This window comes from Coturnix japonica, chromosome 17, assembly GCF_001577835.2.
Source record: "Coturnix japonica isolate 7356 chromosome 17, Coturnix japonica 2.1, whole genome shotgun sequence".
In the NCBI taxonomy this organism is placed as follows: Eukaryota; Metazoa; Chordata; class Aves; order Galliformes; family Phasianidae; genus Coturnix; species Coturnix japonica.
Window position 1 is genome coordinate 6,706,380 of NC_029532.1, and position 20,080 is coordinate 6,726,459.

A 20,080-nucleotide genomic window follows, 5' to 3' on the forward strand; every position below is an offset into this window, starting at 1 on the left:
AATTAGAAGTAAGAATAATGAATTAAAATGCTTGAAAGTGTGCCAAAGGCCAATTATATGCTCCCAGTGCCCCAGCCCTGCTACATGGGGAGGGATGCGGTGCAGCCAGAGAGATGCTGTGCTTTTCTGATGGGCTGAGATGCAGTGCTGGCAACTAAACTTCACAAACCATTCCCTCCCCAGGCACCTCAATCAGTGGGGGGTGGTGAACTTGGGGGCAGCAGTAGCCAGTGGAAAGACTGAGGGCAGCAATGGACACAGACCTCTGTTCTACCCTAGGGGTGTGGGGCAGGGAGCGCACCTTGTAGCTGAGATAGATGAGCAGCATGGTCTCCAGAAAGCTGATCAGGGCGATGCTGACCTGTGGGCACAGATGGGGAGAGCTGCTCAGGGCTCTGCACCAGCACCTGTGGCTTTTGTGCACTGAAGCCTCAATTGGATTCCCTGCACCTGTCTGAGGCAGGTGTGTGCCTGCCTCAGGAGCAGCTGCTCAGCCCCTTGTAGCCCAACACTCACCTGGACAGCCCACAGAGGCAGCTTTCTGTCTACCCAGAAGATGTGTGACCTGCAAAGAACATCCTGTGAGGATGCAAACCACAGCAGCTCCTTCCCAGCCCGCTGACAGCCATCTGACATCTCTGATGTCCCCTCCATGGCAGAGTTGCTTCTGGCATTTCCCCATGCCAAGCCTGAAACCAGCTCTGACCATCCCCAGTGCTGAAAGAGGTGGATGGGAGCCCCACAGAACAAAAGCTGGGGCTGGGAAGGTCTCTTTTTGGCACACTCCACATCTCAATGGGTAGTGATAGGACTATTGTAGTTCTCAAACCATGCGCAAGTAAGACAAGAGGATGCATGCCCCCATAAACACCCGTGGGACACCAGCCCAGATCCCATCCCACCCAGCAGCATCAGTTCACCACTGAATGCCAATTACCCCATCCCCAACTCTAGGGCAGAGCTGGGCCCCACACTAAGAGCCCCACATTAAGAGCCTCCCACCACTCACCAGTTGATCTTGGTGGACTGATTGAAGACTGTGTAGTTCTGCTTCTCGCATTCCCAGCTGGGCAAGAGACACACAAATCAGGGGAGAGCGGTCAGCGGGACAGCAGAGGGACAGAGGGATGCATGGGGGGTGAGGGTTTGGCTCTCCAGCTCATGGGATGTTATCTCCCATCTGTCCTAGCATTAGGAGAGGCCCTACACAATGTCCTATGGGTTTGGACTCACTGGTCCCCATATCCCTTTGCTTTCTTGAGGACCTTAACCCCTCACCAGCAGCTCACACTCAGCTGGTTGGGAAACACTTAGGGCCAATGCACCTGGAACCTTCACAAACAGAAAAACCAGCTGTCAGTTCTCACAGAGCATCCTAAATCCTTGGAAAATGAAAATAATACATTAAAATCTGTACGTGACATAAGCAAAGCAAGGACACAACAAAAATAGGCTCATACCAAAACCCAGAGCAAAGCTGCTGCGTGTGATCGTCTGTCACCTCGGGGATCTAAATGGCAAAACGTGTTTCCCTCCCAAACACTTAAATGGGATTTAGCAGAAGTGTCTTCAAGGATACTGGGACAGCATTTAGTGGGTGCTGTGCTGAAGTCAGGGGGTCATGCCTGGCCATGCAGCCCAGGTGGGATCTGGCCATACAGCCCTTAGGATGGCGCTCCTTCATATGTCCCCTATTGCCTCTCTCACAAATTAGAGATCACATTTAAAGATGACCACAGCCCTGAATTTTTCCACTGCAAAGTCTGCAAGCAGTGACAGCTATTGCTAAACCACCTGTTGCTGTAGGGAAGGAGATGCTGGAGTGACAGAAACTGCCCACTGTGCTGTGAAGGTGTTTGAGTACACACAGTGTAAGTGCCCTGCACTGCTTGGGCTCTGGGGGCCACGTTGGCATCATGGCAGGGTGGCACTCACCATCCTATGCCCTCCTCTGGGTTGTCGAGCAGCACACGCACGATGTAGAGCAGGCAGGTGAGCAGCTTCAGGGAGAAGTTGAACAATCGGATCCTCAGACCTGCAGCAGAGGTGGCACAGCACAGGCATGGCCCCATGGGTACAGAGGAGAGGGGGCATCTCCATGGGGTTCTGCATGGGGCACCCCCTGCACAGCCATCCCCAGAGCACCCACACTTTGCCCAGGGCTCCATGAGTCCCCATCCTGAGCAGCACCAATGAAGCTGTAGCTGGGGAGCCAGCAGTGGGGGCTGAGCGTTGGGGCTGCCTCCTCCCCAGCATGGCGTTATTAGCCAAATTACAAGCTCAGAATTCATCACATTTCCATTAAAAACTTCCCCGAGGGCGCCCTGCCGTGATGTGCTCCAGTCTGTTAACAAGGCGACGGGATGCAGGGAGGGAAGGGGAACACACACTTCTGAATTAAACAGTGGGCTCCTCCCCAGACAGCTAATGAGAAAATAGCTTTCAGCAATGCTGGGTGGCTGATCTGCAGGGCCAAAGGCAAAGCGGGGGCTGAGAGCTCTGCATGGGGACAGGACACAAGGGGTGGCTCATCCTGGGGACAGCTGGGGACAACTGCCAGCAGATGGCAATGGCTCCGTGTCCTCAGCACTGCGTGGGCAGAGAGCACTCACTCGATCGCTGGTTTTTGATGAAGAAGAGCTTCAGGCGCTCCTTGAAGGTGTTCTCATTGACGTAGAATTCCACCTGCACCCTGCGGGGAAAGCATCCATGGGGACTGTGAGAACGGGACGTTGGCAGGAGCCAGCAGTGCCCCATGGCCCAGCCTGGCCCACAACGTAGCAATGCTGAGCAGCCAAACTGCTAAAAACCAGATCTGATCTAAAAAGAGGAAAATTCCCCACGTTGCTAAGATACCGCGTTGGCCATTGCAAAAGCAGCCAGGAGCTGCCAGCCCTGAGCCTCACCCTGCAACCAGAGCCACGGCAGTTGGTGGCAGTGGGACAGTGAGGGACAGCCAGCACCCAGCACTCCTCCCAGTGTGGGTCTGAACCAGGAGGGACAATCAGAGCTGCAGCCAAACACCACCATCCCACTCACCCCAGCCCCAAGCAGGATGTGTCCCCACCACCTCACTCACCCAAAGCTGGAATCAGCCCACAATTCACAAGAGCAGGGCTACAAACCACACTGCTGCCTGCAGCCCAGCGGGGATCACTCATTTATGTTCTCATCAAGACAACTCATCTGCTCTGACTGCTACAGCTAATAGCAGAGTCAAGTGCAAGGATTCGGCCCTTTCCCCTGTGCTGCTGTATTTCCTAAGTCCTTTCAACACCGCCCTCATTACTATTTCTCTTACTGCTGACATCAAAACCTCCTCAGCCAGGACCAGGTGCACAGTGGCCCAATCAAACACCACATCCCCCCCCACGGGCTTTTCCCCCCGCAGCCCACGTGGCACTGCCTGCATCCAGACACGCTCTGAGCTGTGATTGATGGGGCAGCAGCTGCTGTGCTCGCACAGAGGAGCCATCAACAAAGCTCAGAGGGGGCTCATGGGACCCCCCCAGCCCCCGCCTTGCAGTGCTGGTGTTTGGCAGCTGGTGTGGATCCCTTTGGGAGCTGCTTGTCAGGTTGCAAAGCTGAGTTTTCACTTTGCAAAGCCGTTCCTGTACCAAAGGAAAATGCACAGAGAGGAAACCACCGCCTCGGGCATGATAGCTGGGATAATATTTTAGATGGGATATAAAGGTTTTAGTTAGCAAGTGCATCCTTCCCACACAGGGTGGCTGAGGGCAGGGTCAAGCCTGGGCTGGGAACCCAGGAGCCCCCCCTCACCCCTCTGGTGCTGGGGACAGTGGCGGCAATAGTCCATCAGCATGGCACCACCTCAGGGCTATAGAAACAAGCACTGATGGATAACAGGGAACGCTGGTGACAGAGCTCTCCTCTGGGGACAAATAGACCATAACGTTCAGCAGTTAGAATGGCAACAGGGAGAAGAAATGCATGGAAATCAAGTGGAACAGGGCTTGGGGAGAAGCAGCTGCTTGTCCCTGCGGATGGACAGGGAGGAGCAGGACACATCCCATGGCATGGCAATGCTCATTTACCACCAGCAGCCATCTGAACACACAACGGACCCTTCCCAGCTGGGAGAGGCGTTCGGCCCATCTCCAGCACACCTTTGTCAAGTGTTTAACTAAACTGAAACTCAGCACACCCATGGTGAGCCCTGCCTGCATTCCTGCTGCCCCGGAGCCCCACTGCCCCCAGCCCCAGGCAGGGCTCCCTTGGACAGTTTGTGCCTTCAGCACCAGGGCTGTGCCCTGCTGGGCAGTAGCAGCCCAGCTACACATTGGGGTTTAGTTCCTTGGAACTGTAATTCCTGCTGTTATGCACTCCATAATGCCTGTGCAATTCCATTTGCTTTACTCGGCTATTTATTGTGCTTTATTAACCTAAGATTAGAGGCAGTTTGTTCTAAGATGATGAGCTCTTCCCCCCCCCCAAAGAAAGACATAATAATTTGTTCCAAAAAGTGCAGACACCAACCCGAGCTCTGCCCGGCTCTGCAGCCCCAGCACAGACACAGAGGAGCACGGCAGCCCCCCCACCCATTCTCCCACCCCATCAGCCCATGCCCCCCACGGACCCTCAGCAATCCAGGACATACCCCGAGCTCCTCGTCCCCATGGCGCAGGCAGGCACAGCTCCGGCCCTGGGCTGGCAGCTGTCGGGAAGCTGAGATGGCCCCAAAGCAGTGCCTGGGCACGGCCCCAGCACCACCTGCCCCAAGGCTGCCTGCTGCTCCCAGAGGGGCTCACGTGCCCAGGATGCTTTTGCTCTATTTCAAACCGACTGCAATATTTCGCCATGAGAAATGTATCTTCAAATAAACATAGCTTTGGAAAGAGAGGAAAAATCATTGGCAGGTCCCTGCATCACAAATCCCTGCGCTCCCACTGCAATTGGCCAGGAAACAGCATTCTCATCCTGGGAAATGTCTCATTACATCTCCCCCAGTGGGAAGCGGGATGTAAGTGAGACAGTCAGAGAGCTTTGGAATGAATGGAGACATCTCCACTGCCCAGTGCCAGCACTGCCCCAGGATGGGCTCTGGGGATGGTCACGGTGATGCCAGTCAGGACTGGGGACAGACAGACACCACCACATAATGCTGGGACAGGAAGGGGAGTGAGTGTGGGTCTATGCACACACTGTGGCACATCCATAGAACTGAGCACCTGCCAGAGTGAGAAGAACAGTGTGGGCTGCCCCTGTGTCCCATCAACAGTAACTGAATAATGGCTGAGAGGAGGAGGAAGGCTCCGTGTCACAACACCTGTATGGCTCAGCCCTGGCAGCAAAGCTCCACTGGCTCCAAAACGTGCCCAGCACCCACCCAGCATCATGTCCCACACACCACCCCTGGACAGCTCAGCATCTCTGGGGGCTGTAGGCACCCCCAGCACTTGTAACCCCTGCAGCTCCTGCACCCAGCCTGGGCAGCACGGCTGAGGGAGGGCACAGCTCACCACTCCTACAGCATAGAGCAGTGCGCAGGGATGGCAAAGGCTCAGGGCAATAGAGCCCATGGTGACATGGGGCACACGGGGCTCCAGAACCATCTCCTGAAGGGATTATCTCAACATTTCCTCCATTCACTATGCGAAGAAATTGAAGAAAGAAGGAAAAAAACACAAACAAACAATACCTCCTTCATTACAGGAGTGTGATTTTTGCCCAAGGGAAGGGGCTGATATTGCCAGCCATTCTGCAGCAAATTGAACACAGCTGGACTCAGCCAATATCACCATAGTGGGAACACTACAGATCATTCAGGCCGTGGGGGAAAGCAGAATCCCAGCAGCCCAAGAGCAAGGAGGCTGCACTGAGCAAGGCTGCAGGTCGTCCCACCGCTCAACCCTGCCCCCAGATCAGCTGTATGAACACAGCTGTGTGAAGGACAAGGGCAAGGCAGGCAGCACTGAGCTGGGGATGCCAGGCAGGAACAGTGTCCCATTGCAGGAGAGGCTGCAGAAATCTGCCGAATGGGGAAGAAATCTGCGGGTTTCTACTGGGGATGGGGAGGACATGACAATATAACCATATTGCAGGAGTTCATCAGCTCGCTGTCTCCTGAGAGAAGCTGCAGTTCCACCCCACCCTCATTCAGCACATGGGGTGCTCATCCTCTGGCTACAACCAGTCTGTACCACTGTTCTCAGTAATGAAAAAAGGTGAAAAACCCGAACGAGGAGAAGCAATAGAACGACATGCTGCATTCAGTTTGCCTTCTTTGTTTTGCAACATTGGAGATTGACACTCAGGAATCGGCTCCGATAATTGCTTCTGCTGATGAATCTGGATTGTTTAATTAGAGCCTGCGCATGGAGCTCAGCACTGATGGGCAATCACCAATTTGCTGGAAGGACCTGGCTCCTTCCCCATGGAGCTGAGCATGGCTCCCCATGCTGGGAACCACTCTGGTTTGCAGGCACAACCTGCCAGCCCAGGTGCCAAGAGCAGCACTGTGCCTGGTGCTGCCCTGGCGCTGCTCCTGGCACCCAGGGCTCCTCGCGTTCCCGGTACTGCATGCATGCATGCACGGCACTTACTGCGAGAAGGAGGAATCCATGCTGAAATCCTCGGCGTGGGGCCTATGGGTGAGAGCATCACAGGAGGTGAGGGCGGTGCAGCACAGCGCGGGCAGCTGTGGGGGGACCAGCAGGGCTGGCACTGAGCCCTAGGAATGTGCTGCCACAGTGACATCCCCTCCTCGGGCACCCAGCGATGCCCCAAGGGCTCAGCTCCACACAAACACATTTCTTTATGCTGTCTGGGGGGAGGGGGGCTCTATGCTTTTTTGGGGGGGTTTCTTTCCTGAGTCTCACAAACTCAAATTCAATTTCACACTTTCTGCAAGGAAATTCCATTCCACGAGGTGCTGCTCGGGGTGCTCCTAGGAACCACGTGAGCCTTTGGAGAGCTCATTCTGCACTTGCAACTGATGGCCATAAAAATGCAAATGAAATAAACAGAAGGAAGGATGAGGGTATGAGGGGTGTCGGTGTTATGGTGGGTAGAACACAAATGAGGGCAGTGGGATGCAGAGAGAGAGTCCTGGAGCTGCCCCAGGCCAAGTTAGCACTGCTGGCTTCATGCTGGCATCTCCTGGTCCCAGCATCAGCACAAGAGCAGAGGAGTCTGATATACTCAGTAAAGTACTCTGGTATATTTCAAACCATACAACAGCAGTAAATTCCCATTTCAATTGAAACACACGTCCAACAGAAAGCCAGCTCATCCCCCATCTACCCAGAGATCAGAGCAGCCTCCTTGTGACACCATTGTTTGATGGTCCTCCATAATTACCTATGTGACACACACCTGCACTGAAACACCTGGGAGCTTTCTTAGCATCATAGATGGTTGGGTTGGAGGGGACCATCCAATTCCAACCCACCACTGCAGGCAGGGTTGCCACCTACCACATAAGGCACCAGATCACGTTCCCCAGCATCCCATCTGTCCCATCTGATGCACCCACTTCTCTCCAAAATCCCCCAAAATGCAGCTGAGCAAAGCCGAGAGAGATGCTGGGTCACAAACTGAATGACAACTTGCAAACTTTCTGATTCTCAATCTGCAAAACCTGCACAGGACTCTTTGGGGTGGGCAGCCCCAGCCAACAAGCTCTGTGCCAGCCAGCCTCAATCCCTGCAGAAAATTGGATTAACCTCAGCAGCAGGCACTGCCTGAGGCTCCTGCTCACACTTGGCTTTCCACAGCATCCATCTATGCCTCACAGACACATTATGGGCGAGAAACGGCAAGTGATTTGGTTTTCTCCTAATGCACAGCAGCTGGTGGCCGGTGGTGAGAGGACAGAGTGAGCAGAGCTCCTGCAGACACAGCCCCGCACACCAGCTGCCGTGGGGCACTGCACTGCACAGTCCCTTACACTCTGCTCACCCTGCAGCTGTGATCTCAGTGTGGGGTGTGGGGCTGCAGCCCCCAAAAAGCCCCTCAATGAGGGCCCTGGGTGATGGGCAGCCCCAGCTCTCCCAGCTCTGCCCGCCTGGTGCCATGGATGAAGCACTGCAATTAGTGAAGGAAACTAAAATCCACTCCAGTTCCTGACTGGGAAAGGATTGTTTTCCAGACACCAACAAGTTTTTAAGAGTTGGTGGGTTCTGTTCAATATAAAACATCAGTACATGCTTCCCCCCCCCTGCAGGGGGAAGGATGGGCAGACAGGCTTACAGCCACAGCACTGCTTCCGCAAGCACAGAGATGGGCAGAAGGAAGGGATGTGCCCTGTGGGTGAGGGCTGCAAGGGGCTGTGGCCACCCTGGGTTGTGACAAAGGGAGCAGCCAGGCTGGTGGCATCCTGCAGTGCAGAGCAGCAAAGGCACAGAGCAAGGAGAGGCGCAGCAAAGAAAAAAGAACTTCACAGCTTCAGACAGCTCTGACATCTGCAAGCTGCAGCCCCTGACAAAGGGTAGGACTTTCTTCTAAGGGGAAGACACAATGGCAGGTTTATTATTAGAACAAAAGGCAACTAATGAGGCTTGCTTATGTACAAGAGTACATACCTGCCCACCTCCGCTGCACTGCACAGCCCCCTCTGCAGCACCCAGCCTGGGCTGCACACTCCAACCATGCCCCAGCCATGGCACCCTGCTGCCACTTTCTGCTGTTCTGTCATTTTTTGGGAAGTTTTTTGATCAACAAAAAGGATAAAAATTCGCTTCTGGCTGTTCACTTCCCAGTCAGTTGAAGCAAAGGATTCCTGCCTCGAGTGGGGAGCTCAGGAGGCACCAGGGCACAAGTGCTTTCCCAGCACCACACTTCAGGTTGCTCAGCCAATGCCTGCCAGGATGGGGCACCTGGGGCTGAAGGAACCCCTGATCCCAATGGATCTGTGCTCATTGGGAAGGCACAGGGCACAGCAGAAGGGCAGAGCCAACCAGGAGGGGCAGCTGCTGGGGAGGGGTCCCCAAAGCGATGCACATCCACAAAGACAAGAGCTGCACCACGGTTCTTACCATACTGACAGTGAGAAACTCATCCACAAAAATAGCCTGATGTGAGAAGGACAGATGGGAGGAGACTAAAAAGGAAAGTAAAGAGGGGGAGAAAGAGCAACAAAGAGGAAGGGAGAAGCAGGCAGCACGGGCAGCGTCTGGCTAACGACATGTGCAGGATGGGATGGGGCAGCCCCACGGCTCACAGTGCACTCAGAACCCAGGGATGGGGACACAAGGGAGGGGCTGGGGTTTGGAAACCATGCGGTATATCAAATGCAGCCCATTGAGCCATGTGTGCTGCCTGCCCTTACTTTGCAGGAATGCTTAACTCATATATCAGCCCTTTCCACAGGAGCAATGCTGAAGCCCCGCACACCACCGGGCTCTGATGGGGATGAAGGACCAAAACACAAGCACACATTTGGAGCGTGGGCTCCTGATGCTTGGCACCTGCAGCTCAGCACTGATGTAGGGCATGGAGTGGGAGGGGGCAGCTCCCTGCTGAGCATGGAGGGGTCTGCAGGGTGGGGAGCACAGCACAAGACCAGACCCTGCCGGAGGGAACTGGAGGACATGGTGACATGGGGTGTCCTGCTTCCAGCACAGCTGAAAGTCCCCACTGCATCTCAATAGGTCCAGTCCCTGCCTAACTCCTAAGCAAAGCCCTGGGGAGTGAGCGGGGCACCTTTTCAGGCCATCTTCATTACAACTGGCAGCAGCACAGCCTGCAGCAGCACAGCTCTGTGCTGCATGAAGGAAATGTGCAAAAACATTGCTCTTGGCTCACTGACCCCCATCCCAGTGAGTCCAGTGTTCTGCTGCAGGTAGAATGTGCACCTGGGACTTGCTATGGAGACCAGCAGAGAGAAACCAAAACACAGCAACCCCAATAACAGCTCCAGCAGTGCCAGGGCTCAGGGCAGACCATGGGTCTGAGCATCAGGCTGTAAGCACACACCCAACAGGATGAGCTTGCTAATGCCTGGTGGCCCCTTGGGGGGAACAGCCATTGATTAGTCATAAATTAGATTTTCAAACACATTTGGGTGGTTCTAGTGCTCTCTGAATTGCTCTTCATTCAGCAAGCGCTGGGCCCACACAGCTTCCAACCCTCATTGTGCCATGGATGGAGTAAAGCCCCAGGTATTGGTGCCAGAACCACCTCCAGCCACCAGACAAGGAGAGGTTGGGGGTGGGACCATGGAGCCTGAGGACAAGGAAGTGAGGGAACAAAGTGATTGCTGCCTTCAGCCACTGAGTGCAAAGTGAGAGGGAGCCCAGATGTCCCCAGAGCAAAAGGACAGAGGGAGCAGTCACAAGATGCAGCAAGGGGGAAGCCCGACTGAATATGAAGATGAAATATTCACCCTGAGTTATGAAGCACCACAATAGGCATGTGGAGAGGCTGGGAAAGCTCCATCCTGGTTGATTCCCAAAGCTTAGCAGTCCCAGTCAACCTGACCCAATCTCACCCAACTTTTAAGTTCATTCTGTCTGAGGAAGAGGTTCCCCCAGCCATCCCTTCCAACCTAAACTAGCCCACAACTCCTATGTTCTCCAACAAACCATCTCAGCACCACGAGATTTCACATGGCAGCACTCCTAAATCTGCAGCCCCAATTCCTGCTCCTGCAATTCCCAAAGCAGTAGGAGAGCACCTCACCCTGGGTCAGACCACAGCTCCATGGCACGTGGTTGCCTCCCACTGCTCAGGGCTGGCTGTGCCCCTCCAGTTTGTAGGGAGCGATCTCAAGCTCTGGGGAGGACAGGCAGTGCTGCCAGCCTTACCCATTCCCCCCCACCCCTGAGGTTTTTGGGCAGGTCTTCAAATCCAGATCCATTACGGGGGTGTTTGCTGTTCCTTAAGAATATCAGTTTGCCTCCAGACGCAGAGCAACAAGAAGTTCCCCTACTTCCTAGCAAAGCTGCATAAACAGGACACAATTATCTTGTAAAAATGTTATTTTTTAAAACAAGAACACAACAGAATGTCCGCATGTCCGGTGCTGCAGAGAGATCAACAGACCCCAAAGTGAGATCCGAGCACAGATATTTTCATGACCACGCTGCCAGCAGCTTCCTCCCAAACACAGCTCTCAGCCTGCATCGCTGCAGTGCTCCACAGAGAGCTCAGCTCAGAAATTGACTTTCCTGTGCTTTGTTCCACCTCAACACCTTCTCCTCCCCAAGTCTTCCCCCAGCACCATCTCTCCCTCTTGTGGGAACGAGCTCCCCATATGATGCACCCTGAAGAGTGGGGTGCAGGGCAGCTGGGAGCATCGTGCAGCCTCCCGCTGTGTAGAGCTGCAGGGCTGCTCAGTCACTTCCAAACCACAGCAGAGCTGTTCTCCTGCTGAAACCAAGAGCCACTAAAAGCCTTGAGATGTTACAGTGACTAAGAGACAAGAGTAAAAGGCAAATAAAGTAGGTGAGAATAAACTTCACTGGTTTCAGCTGCCTAGAGAACTGATTTGCATCACTGGGAACATCCTGTAACACAGCATCTGCTTCCACCATCACCTCACATCTCACCCCAAAGTCCCAGTGACAACCATTGCTGCTAACATGGTAATGCTGTTTGTCTGGCTCAGGAGGAGAGACAGAGCATCTCTGACACTCTATCCATAATTCCAAAGCAATCTTCCCTCCTTTGTCTCTTGAATAGGCAATGAAGTACATGCACACCAACCGTGTTTATCGCCAACTCCATCACCAAGGGGAGCACAGCATTTGCAGGATTCAGGCTCTGCAGGCAGCTCATGGGGCTCAGGGAGCAGCAGAGAGTGCTGCCAGGGACTTCACCTCCCACCAAGCAGCATCCAAGCCACCAGCTCCTTACAGCAAGACTGCAGCAAAACCCATGAAATTCCAATGAAACTCAGGGAATTGGGTTCAATCATGTATTATCTTCAGCCCGGAGGCACCCGCTGTGCTTCGCACTCTCAGCTTTCTGGCCCAGGTCCACTAACAACTAAAGCTCTGTGGCTTTTGGACATTGCCCCCCTCAGCTCCAAATCCATCCCTGCCTTACAGCAACGTTCCTTATGCCACAATCCCTGCCAAGAGAAACAGGGGCCAGCCCTGGGGACAGAGCTCCTGCTCCTGGGCTGAGCCCACCAAGCCCCTCTTGCATGCTAAGCCCCAGCAGACTGGGATGGGTTTGGAAGAGCCCCGCAGCCACAGTGAGAGGCTCTCGTCAGCTCTAGAACCCCTGGGCATGCTGAGGGGACACCAGCAGTGCCTGGGGGGTGGAGGGAAGGAAGCGATCTCTCCCCAGGGTTCTGCTAACAGCACGACTCAGTCCCCAGAATGGGTCAAAACAATTCATAAAACCAGAGCAAACTGATCTGCCCTGGAAGTAGAGAAGATGCAGATCACTTGGCGAAGCGTGATGACACCTCACAAGGCTCAGGAATGCAGTTCCAATGTACCTGCCCAATGCCCATTTGCAGCTTCCCATACATATGCAGCCTTCCAGACGTGTAAGCCCCAGCTCATGAAATGATTCACAAGATCCAAGAGTCTGCCCGCTGGAAGACCAACCACGGTGCCATCACACATCACATGGAGACCTGAGCTCTGCAGGCACTACAGGACTCTGCCTCCTGGATCTGGAGACCAAAGCATGTGCCCTCCACACACCTCCTTGCCACCCCAATAGGCACCGCACCACTCAGCCATGCCTGCTGCCTGCACTCCCCTGGCCCACCTGGGAGCTGCACGAAGGTCCTGACACCAAGGCGGTGAATTCCTGCCAGCCTGGAGCCAGCCAAGTAAAATTCACCACAAGCAGAAGCTTTCCTACCGTGCTAATTTGCGCTGGAAATCAGAGCTAGAAGCAGCACCAAATTGCATCCTAGGAGATACACAGCACACAGTCACAAGTGAGGCAGATTTTGCTGAGAGGGAAGAGACCATGGATGGGCTGAAATGCTGAAGAGATGACAGAAAGAAAATAAACAGAACCAGAACTGAACTCCTGACACATGTCTCCTTTTCTAAATGAGGTCTAGCTTCTTCTGAACCATGGTGCAGTGTGAAACCATTTCCATCCTCCTGAAAAACAGCACATTTTTCTCCTGTGCATTTCAGCTGTGTGCTTGCAGAAAGAGGATGCAGCATTTCCTAGGGCAGCCTCTTTCTTTTTTTTTCCTGTTGTAAATAAATCATTCCTCAGAAGGGGGATCAAGCATCATTGCAAACATGGTGCTTATGTACAGTGCTTATTGTGGTGCTAACAGTGCAAAAAGCTTTGGTCTCGTACTGCACAGAGAAGGTGCAGCACAAGTTAGCAGCATCATGTAGCAGCCCTACAGTCTCAGGGCTGCCATTCAGACATGCTTTTGTCAAACAAAAATGAAAATAATAATTAAAAAAATTTTAAAAATAAACCATCAAAGAATACTTATAAAAAATTCAAGGGAAGTGGTTTTCTTCTGCTCCAGCTATCTGTTTCATAATGGAACTTCAGAGCTGGCATGGCTCTTCCACCCACAGCTATCAGAAGGATTTCACCCCCCACCCCTCCAGCCCCTGGTGGCACAAATCCTTTCCCCCTTATTGAAAAGACAAAGCATGCCCCCCCACTTCCCATGCCCACGCACCACTGCAGCCCCGCAGTACCTCTGTCCGACATCGCTCCCCAAGGAGCCCATCCTCCGTGCTGGCAGCAAGGGGCTCACCCCACGGATATCTTCTGTCGTTGCTGGTGGGACAGTTTTCACATGTGAGTTGCTCTCTGAAGGGGAATTCTTCAGCTTGGCTCTTGCCATCCTGCAAGCCTGGGCTGCTTCTGTGACTTCCTCCTCTTTCCCCCCTGAACTCTCCCGTACATAGCAATCCTCACCGCATTCAGTTTAGAGCTGCTGGCACGTACCATCTCCTTTCTTCTCCTTTCTCCCCACTCACGGCTGCTCAGTGGAACAATCCTGCCCTGCACATTTATTTTGGTAGTGAGGGGAGTCAAGGCAAACTCTCTGGCCTTGCTGCTGCAACGGATTTGGTGCAAAATGACTAAGAAAACGTTTACTGTGCAAAAATCTCCAAAATGGCTTTGTTCAGTAAATAATGTAATTGTCTTGGCTGCCTCCTTTAAAAAACAAATGCTTGCATTATGCTTATCACCACAGGCAGGGCAGGGGATGAGGGATTATTTTTTTCCCCGTCCCTGTTTTTTCTGTAGCGACATGAGGGGGAGGAAGCTATTTCATCTTATCTCTCCGTGTAAAGAGCAGCGTGAGGACTGAATGCCAGGGAACAGACTCAGCACGCTTGGCTCATGGACACAAAGCAGCAGAACAAGGCCCCCTCCTGAATGCACACACTGCAAACTGAGCAGAGGGCAACTCAGCACTGCCTCACTCTGAGCTGCCACCTCCAGTGCTCCATCCCTGCCCACCTGGCTGTGCCCAAACAGCCCATCCTCGCACCACCCAGCTTTGTTGCTTCAGGTGAGCACAAAAGCTGCTGTTTCATCAGATGCTCTTGGCATCGATTTGCCAAGGTGTCAAACAGAGCAGAGAACTCATCATGGCCAAGGGAGCCCTAGGCAGGACATAACTCCACAAGTCCCTCAGTGCGCAGGTGGGACCGATGGGGCCATGCACCCCACAGTCTTTCTGGGGATGCTGCCAGCCCGTGGCTGCTCTGCTCGTGCCGATGGCAGCCCCCGACGAGAAGCATTGCTGCGGGATGCGGCACTGCCAGGGAGGGGGGACCCGAGGGTCGCTGGAACGGCGGGTCAGCACCACGGACAGAGGCAGCCGCCATTGCCCCATGGAGAGCCCCCAACCAACCACCCCAACAACTGCTCTCAACCACCCCAACAACGTCTCAAAATCACCCCAACACAGCACCCCAACACCACCACCTCAAAACCAACCTACAGAATGCCCTCAAACCACCCCACAGCTGATCTAGGAAAAGAAACCAAGTCCCTGTTCCCTGTTAACAAAATCCATGTTTCCCTACTCAGAGTGTAATTTCTTAATGGGATTTCACCATAAGACATGCTTTACTGCAGCATTTTGAAATGTTAGATGGATAAAAACCCGCAGCCCATTTACCAGTGTGCCAGCTTTTTGAGCACATTTAATTTCTCCTTTTGCCTCAAAATGATTCATCAGATCAATACGTTTGTTTCCTAACAGAACCATTCCTCTCTGCTCCATGGTTTGCTTCAGCCTTGTCTCCAGTTATTGCTCTGGATCTGCACACCCCAGGCCATTGTTCACATGCTCAGCTGTAATCTCTGCCACCAGCCCCATGGACAGGCCCCAAGCCTGATGGACAAGAATCGCCAGGGCTGGGGCTGTCAGCTCTCTCCCATGGGAAACGATTCAGAGATTCTAACTCATATTGTATTCCTAATTCCAGAAGAATATTAACTTCAGGGGAGATGCACAAAGTGGCTTACACATAAATCATGATCTCCGCAGTAATGCCATCAAGCAGCAGCGCTGAGCAAAAGAGGTATTAGGGAAAGGCTTGGGGAGTTTTAATAGAAAATGGAAACTCTCCCGTTGTACTTTTGTTGTACAGCACGTGACTAAAAAATGCACAAAATAACCCTTAAAAAAACTCAGCTCCCACTTGTAGAAGCCACTACGCGAAGACACCTCTTACGGGAGCACCTGAGCACAAACCAAGGCAAAAAGACAGAGAGGGGACCGAACCAAGGCAGGTCACAAGAAACCTCATGCAGGGCCACTGCTTTCACCAGGCATTTCCCTTCCAAGGGAGAAAAGAGGTCGCCTGGTGCTGAAGCCAGAAGTCAGGCTGTCACGAGGAGAAAAAGCAAAATGAAGCTCTGAGATGCCGGTTGTAGGCAGAGCACACTGCTGACTGTAAGTGGTCAAGGGGCTGGTTGCACTGGGTGGGCAAAACAGCTTTGCTGCAACTCAGAGCAAAGGGCTGTTACTCAGCAAAATGCATTTAAAACTAATTGCAGATCCCCAGTGCTGGTGATGTCAGTTTATGGCTGTCAAATGCTTACCCAGAACTCAACCAATGCAACAGCCAAAATGCATCACTTCACACATAATGAGCATGTCCAGAAGGCTCGCTCTTGCTGGGAAGTCGCCTGTTCCTAGAAAGAGCAATGGCTGCAAAGTGTAACCTGAAACGCTGTGCTGACAGTCTGTGCTTCACTCACAGTGCAAGAAGGCAAATGAGAGCAGCAAACCCTCATGCATGCAGCTCATCCTCCTTGGGAATGCAGAGTACAAAGGCCAACAGAACACAACATCCACGACTTTAGAGTCCAAATAAGAATTGCTCTGGCCCAGAAATATTTGCCTGCTAAATGAGTGTCAAACATCTGGCTGTGAGCCAGGAAATCAATGCTTAATTTTAGTTTGAGAAACCATTACAAACTGCTGATTTGTCATTTCTGTGCCTGCATTATGCAGAGACCATTGATGCGCCGGGGGGGAGAGAAATGGCTTGAGATTGCTCAGCAGCCATTGTTATCGTAACAGTCTTTCTAAAATATGGTTTAGAACAAAGCAGATTGGACCCAGAAGGGGCTGCACACAGAACTTTCTGTAAGAAACACTGATTGAACACCTCTCAAAGCCTTGAATGTCGTGAGCCGCATCGACTCTGCGTGGATGTGCTTCTGGCAGCCACATGAGGTAACAAAAGGAAAGCACATTTTGCCCAAAGCCTCAGGGCTGAACCAAGGTCTCACCAGAGATTACTGAGACACACAGGGGGCTGAGAGATCTGCCTGGCTCTCAAGCAATCCCCAAGGGCTGTGGAACTGCCTGCCCATGCCATCCCTCCATGTCCCAACCCAAGAGAAGTTGAGGCTCTATGCAATCCTACCACTGCCACAAACTCCTCTGCATTTCAAGGACCCTACAAATTTAACAGCATGGCATCAGCACTTGGGAAAACCTCAGAGCACTACCAGTACATGGACAGACACCACCAATTTCATGCAGCTGAGCTGTCGGCTGAAGAGCTTCTCAAGATGTGAACATGGTTTAGACCTGCTCGTTAGTCTCCAGGGGATGCCCCACATTCCCACAACACGGGTTGCAAACAGCTTTCCAAATCCTGTGGTATCTCAAGGCTGACAGAATTAGTGCAGACTAACTGGGGGCTGCATGGGGCAGCACTGCCATGCTCTGCCACCAACCCTTCTCTTCCACAACCTGCTGCAAACATCAGCCTTTTCCAGCAGGTTTTGAGATTGTTTTATTCTGCTTACCAAACTTTGCTAATGTCCCAGGGGGAACCCTTTGGGAACACCTTCCCAACAGCCCCCAGCAGCTCCCCAGCATCACCAGCCCAAATGCAGATCCCCCTGTGCAGATTTCCAACTATCCAGCAGTAGGTGGAGTTGCACTTACTGATAAAGGTGAAGCCAAAGAGCTTCAGATCTTCTTATAGTCGGAAATGCAACATCAATACATTGATTACTTCAAAACTGCAGATGCCCAGGAACCCCCTCTGGACATCAAGGATGTCCACACTTACTAATAACTAGGCTTAGAAAATAGAGCTCATATCGATCAATTTAAGAACCTCTCTCCATCTCGTTGCCATCTTTGAGCTGAGGAAGCCCTCCCAGCACAGAGGAGTGGAGAGCTTTCTGAGCGAGGAGTGCTCAGTGAACCCCAGGGCTCAGAGACAAATTACTACACCTCCCTGCAGGGCTGGGGAGGAGGCATAAGTCATTTGCAGCACACAGGCAGTATTCAGCACACTGAGCTCCTCAATCCATACTCCTGCAGTCCCTCTGCTGCAATCCCTTTAACACAGAGCATCAGAGTGCAGAGGCACTGTGGGGTTCCCCAGGAATTCAGCTTATTTGAGGTGAATCCACGACTCAGCATCCCCATGAACAGACCAGCAGCACCAGGCTGTGCACAGCAAGGCAGCAACAGCACAAAGCACTTTAGTGGCTCTTCCCCCACATTCAGGGTGCACTGAGGAATTATAGCTCTGCACTTGCACTGCTGTCAAACTGAGAGGTCTCAGCCCAAACAAACTGTTTTCCTGGGTTTGAAGAAAGCACAGAGCTGGAAGCCAAGCCCCTGCAAGGCTGTGCTCTGAACAGAGGAGAGCCCAGCAGACCAGGGATGAGGGAAGAAAACCCAACATACAGCACCCTTCCAGGGCATCACTCACATTATGGACTCCTAAAGCCCAAGAAACCAGCACTTATCACAGTGCCATTGCTTCCTGCATAGTGCAGCATCAGGCTGTGAGTGCCAAGGCTGGGAGCAAGAGGAAAGACGAGCAACAGTGGGATCAGGGCAAAATCAGTGCCTGCTCACAAACACCCAGCACACTATGTGTGTGTGCACTGCCTTGCACTCACCTTCTCTGGTTTCTGGTCTCTCCATGCATTGCTTGTCAGGTTTAATTTCTATACATGACACAAGACGCCCCCTGAGAAGTGGTTGGATGCACCTATACCACCAAACGTCTCCTTTGTATCTGAGATGCTTTCCTGACCTTTGTCTTTTTAAAAACAATGTCATTCATATGAAAAGTTGATGAATTCCACTCGTTATAATTATTCTCACAAATAAAATCCAGCTATTCCCCCTCCCTGTGACTATGGGGGATAATTGTACTTACCCTTCTCAGCAAAGCATTTAAGCACCAGGGCTGAGATGCTCTATACAAAGTGCTAAGTGTTGTTATTAAGCTGTCATTAAAAGCATTTCAGGAAAAGTTCACAAACCACAGGGATTTCTGTTGTCACAGCAGCTGCCAGGATGGCAGCACAGCTCAGTGGCTATGGCCAAAAGCAGCAGCCAAGTGGGTTCAGGAACCCACTCTGGGGAACATTCACAGTGGAAATGCCCCATGGCTACACCCTTGGGGAAGGGAGTCACCCCCAGCCTGATACATGGGGCCAGATATTGCTTCATTAGGTTCAGGGTGCAGCAAAACCCAATAGTTGTGAGCCTGGAGCAGAGCACCAGGGGTTACGCATCCTTCTACAGCCATCAAAACCTTCAGATATCTGCTCCCATCCCAGGCAGTGGGCACCCAAAGGGTTTATATAGCACAGGTAGAACTGCTGGCTGCAATTCATTCCCTGTTTGGTCCTTTGGCAAATGCCCCCAGAGCAGCTTCACCCGGCAGTGCAGCATCTGCTGAGCATGAGAGAGTGCTGTAATAAACTGGAGCACTGCGGCTTCGGGGAAGAAGGAGCGTTTAGAAAACATGGAGGAGAGCATTTATAGCAGCAGCAAAAGAGCTGGAAATAGATGGGAGCCTTTGAAGAGCCGGAGACAAAGGGAAAAATTATGTAAAGTAAGAAAACACAGAGAGCACGCAGGCAGGCTGCAAGCACAGAGGGAGACGGTGTGTCTGGTGGCAGAAGAGCCTCTGATTTCCCTTCCCTAGTTCTCTGCATTAACATTTCCAGCGCTGCCAATCCCAAAACGTTCACATGTAGAACAGGGGACGGCACCTCCAGCACCGCACGGCTTTGCTGTGCAGCTCCGCGACAGGGCAAGGAACGTCCCCTGCCCTTCGTCCCCCCACCCCATCCCTCAGCCCTGTCCCCCCCCCCGGTGGCCGCGGTGCCCGCAGAGCCGCATTTACATAACGCGGGGCCGTGAGCGCTGCGTGAGCCGAATCCCAGAACTGTCATCGCAGCCTTTGCAAACCCATTTTTACCTCCCTAAGTGTGGCTCGTCAGCACCGAACATGAAAGCTGCAGAACCAGCAGAGGCTGTCGGCTGAAGAAATAGAGCAGACACGAAGGGATGCTGAGGAAATATCCCTGCAGAGCTGCTGGATCCCGGCTCCTCTATCCGTGGTGTGCTTTACACGCTCAGGAGAGGAGCAATGAGGCCCCGGAGCCTAACAGCAACTTTATGGTCTCTTCTCACATTTTCCTAGCAGAGCCAAAGCCAGGTTAAAACCGCCAGAGGAAAAAGGGCACATATTGGTGTACCTGTCAGTGCTGCTCAAGTCAGTGAGGAAATTAAAAGCCCCAGGGTAAAATCTAAATATATATATGCAAGCAAAGCAGGAAAACTCTGCAGAGAGTGCAAAGCCAGCTGGGCCACTTCCCAGGTGAGCATGTAGCAGGGTGGCTACCAGCCCTGGTGTTTAATGGGAGCAGTGAT

General features: G+C 52.7%; 1 protein-coding gene across 12 annotated transcripts in view; it reads right to left on the reverse strand.

Annotated features, from left to right (window-relative positions):
* The window catches only part of KCNT1 (potassium sodium-activated channel subfamily T member 1), a 55,720-nt gene that overhangs the window by 15,026 nt on the left and 20,614 nt on the right, over positions 1-20,080 (reverse strand). For 6 of the 12 annotated variants that reach the window (XM_032448144.1, XM_032448146.1, XM_032448145.1 and 3 more), the window contains exons 3-7: positions 2,613-2,692; positions 1,936-2,035; positions 1,010-1,066; positions 517-565; positions 302-361 (exon numbers count right to left, since the gene is read on the reverse strand). In XM_032448144.1, coding sequence (XP_032304035.1) covers positions 302-361; positions 517-565; positions 1,010-1,066; positions 1,936-2,035; positions 2,613-2,692 — 346 coding nt within the window. Of the gene's footprint in view, positions 1-301; positions 362-516; positions 566-1,009; positions 1,067-1,935; positions 2,036-2,612; positions 2,693-4,618; positions 6,527-6,563; positions 6,659-13,601; positions 14,296-19,625; positions 19,762-20,080 lie in introns of those variants that run through there. The other 6 variants (XM_015878875.2, XM_015878876.2, XM_032448150.1 and 3 more) reach the window with 6 other exon arrangements.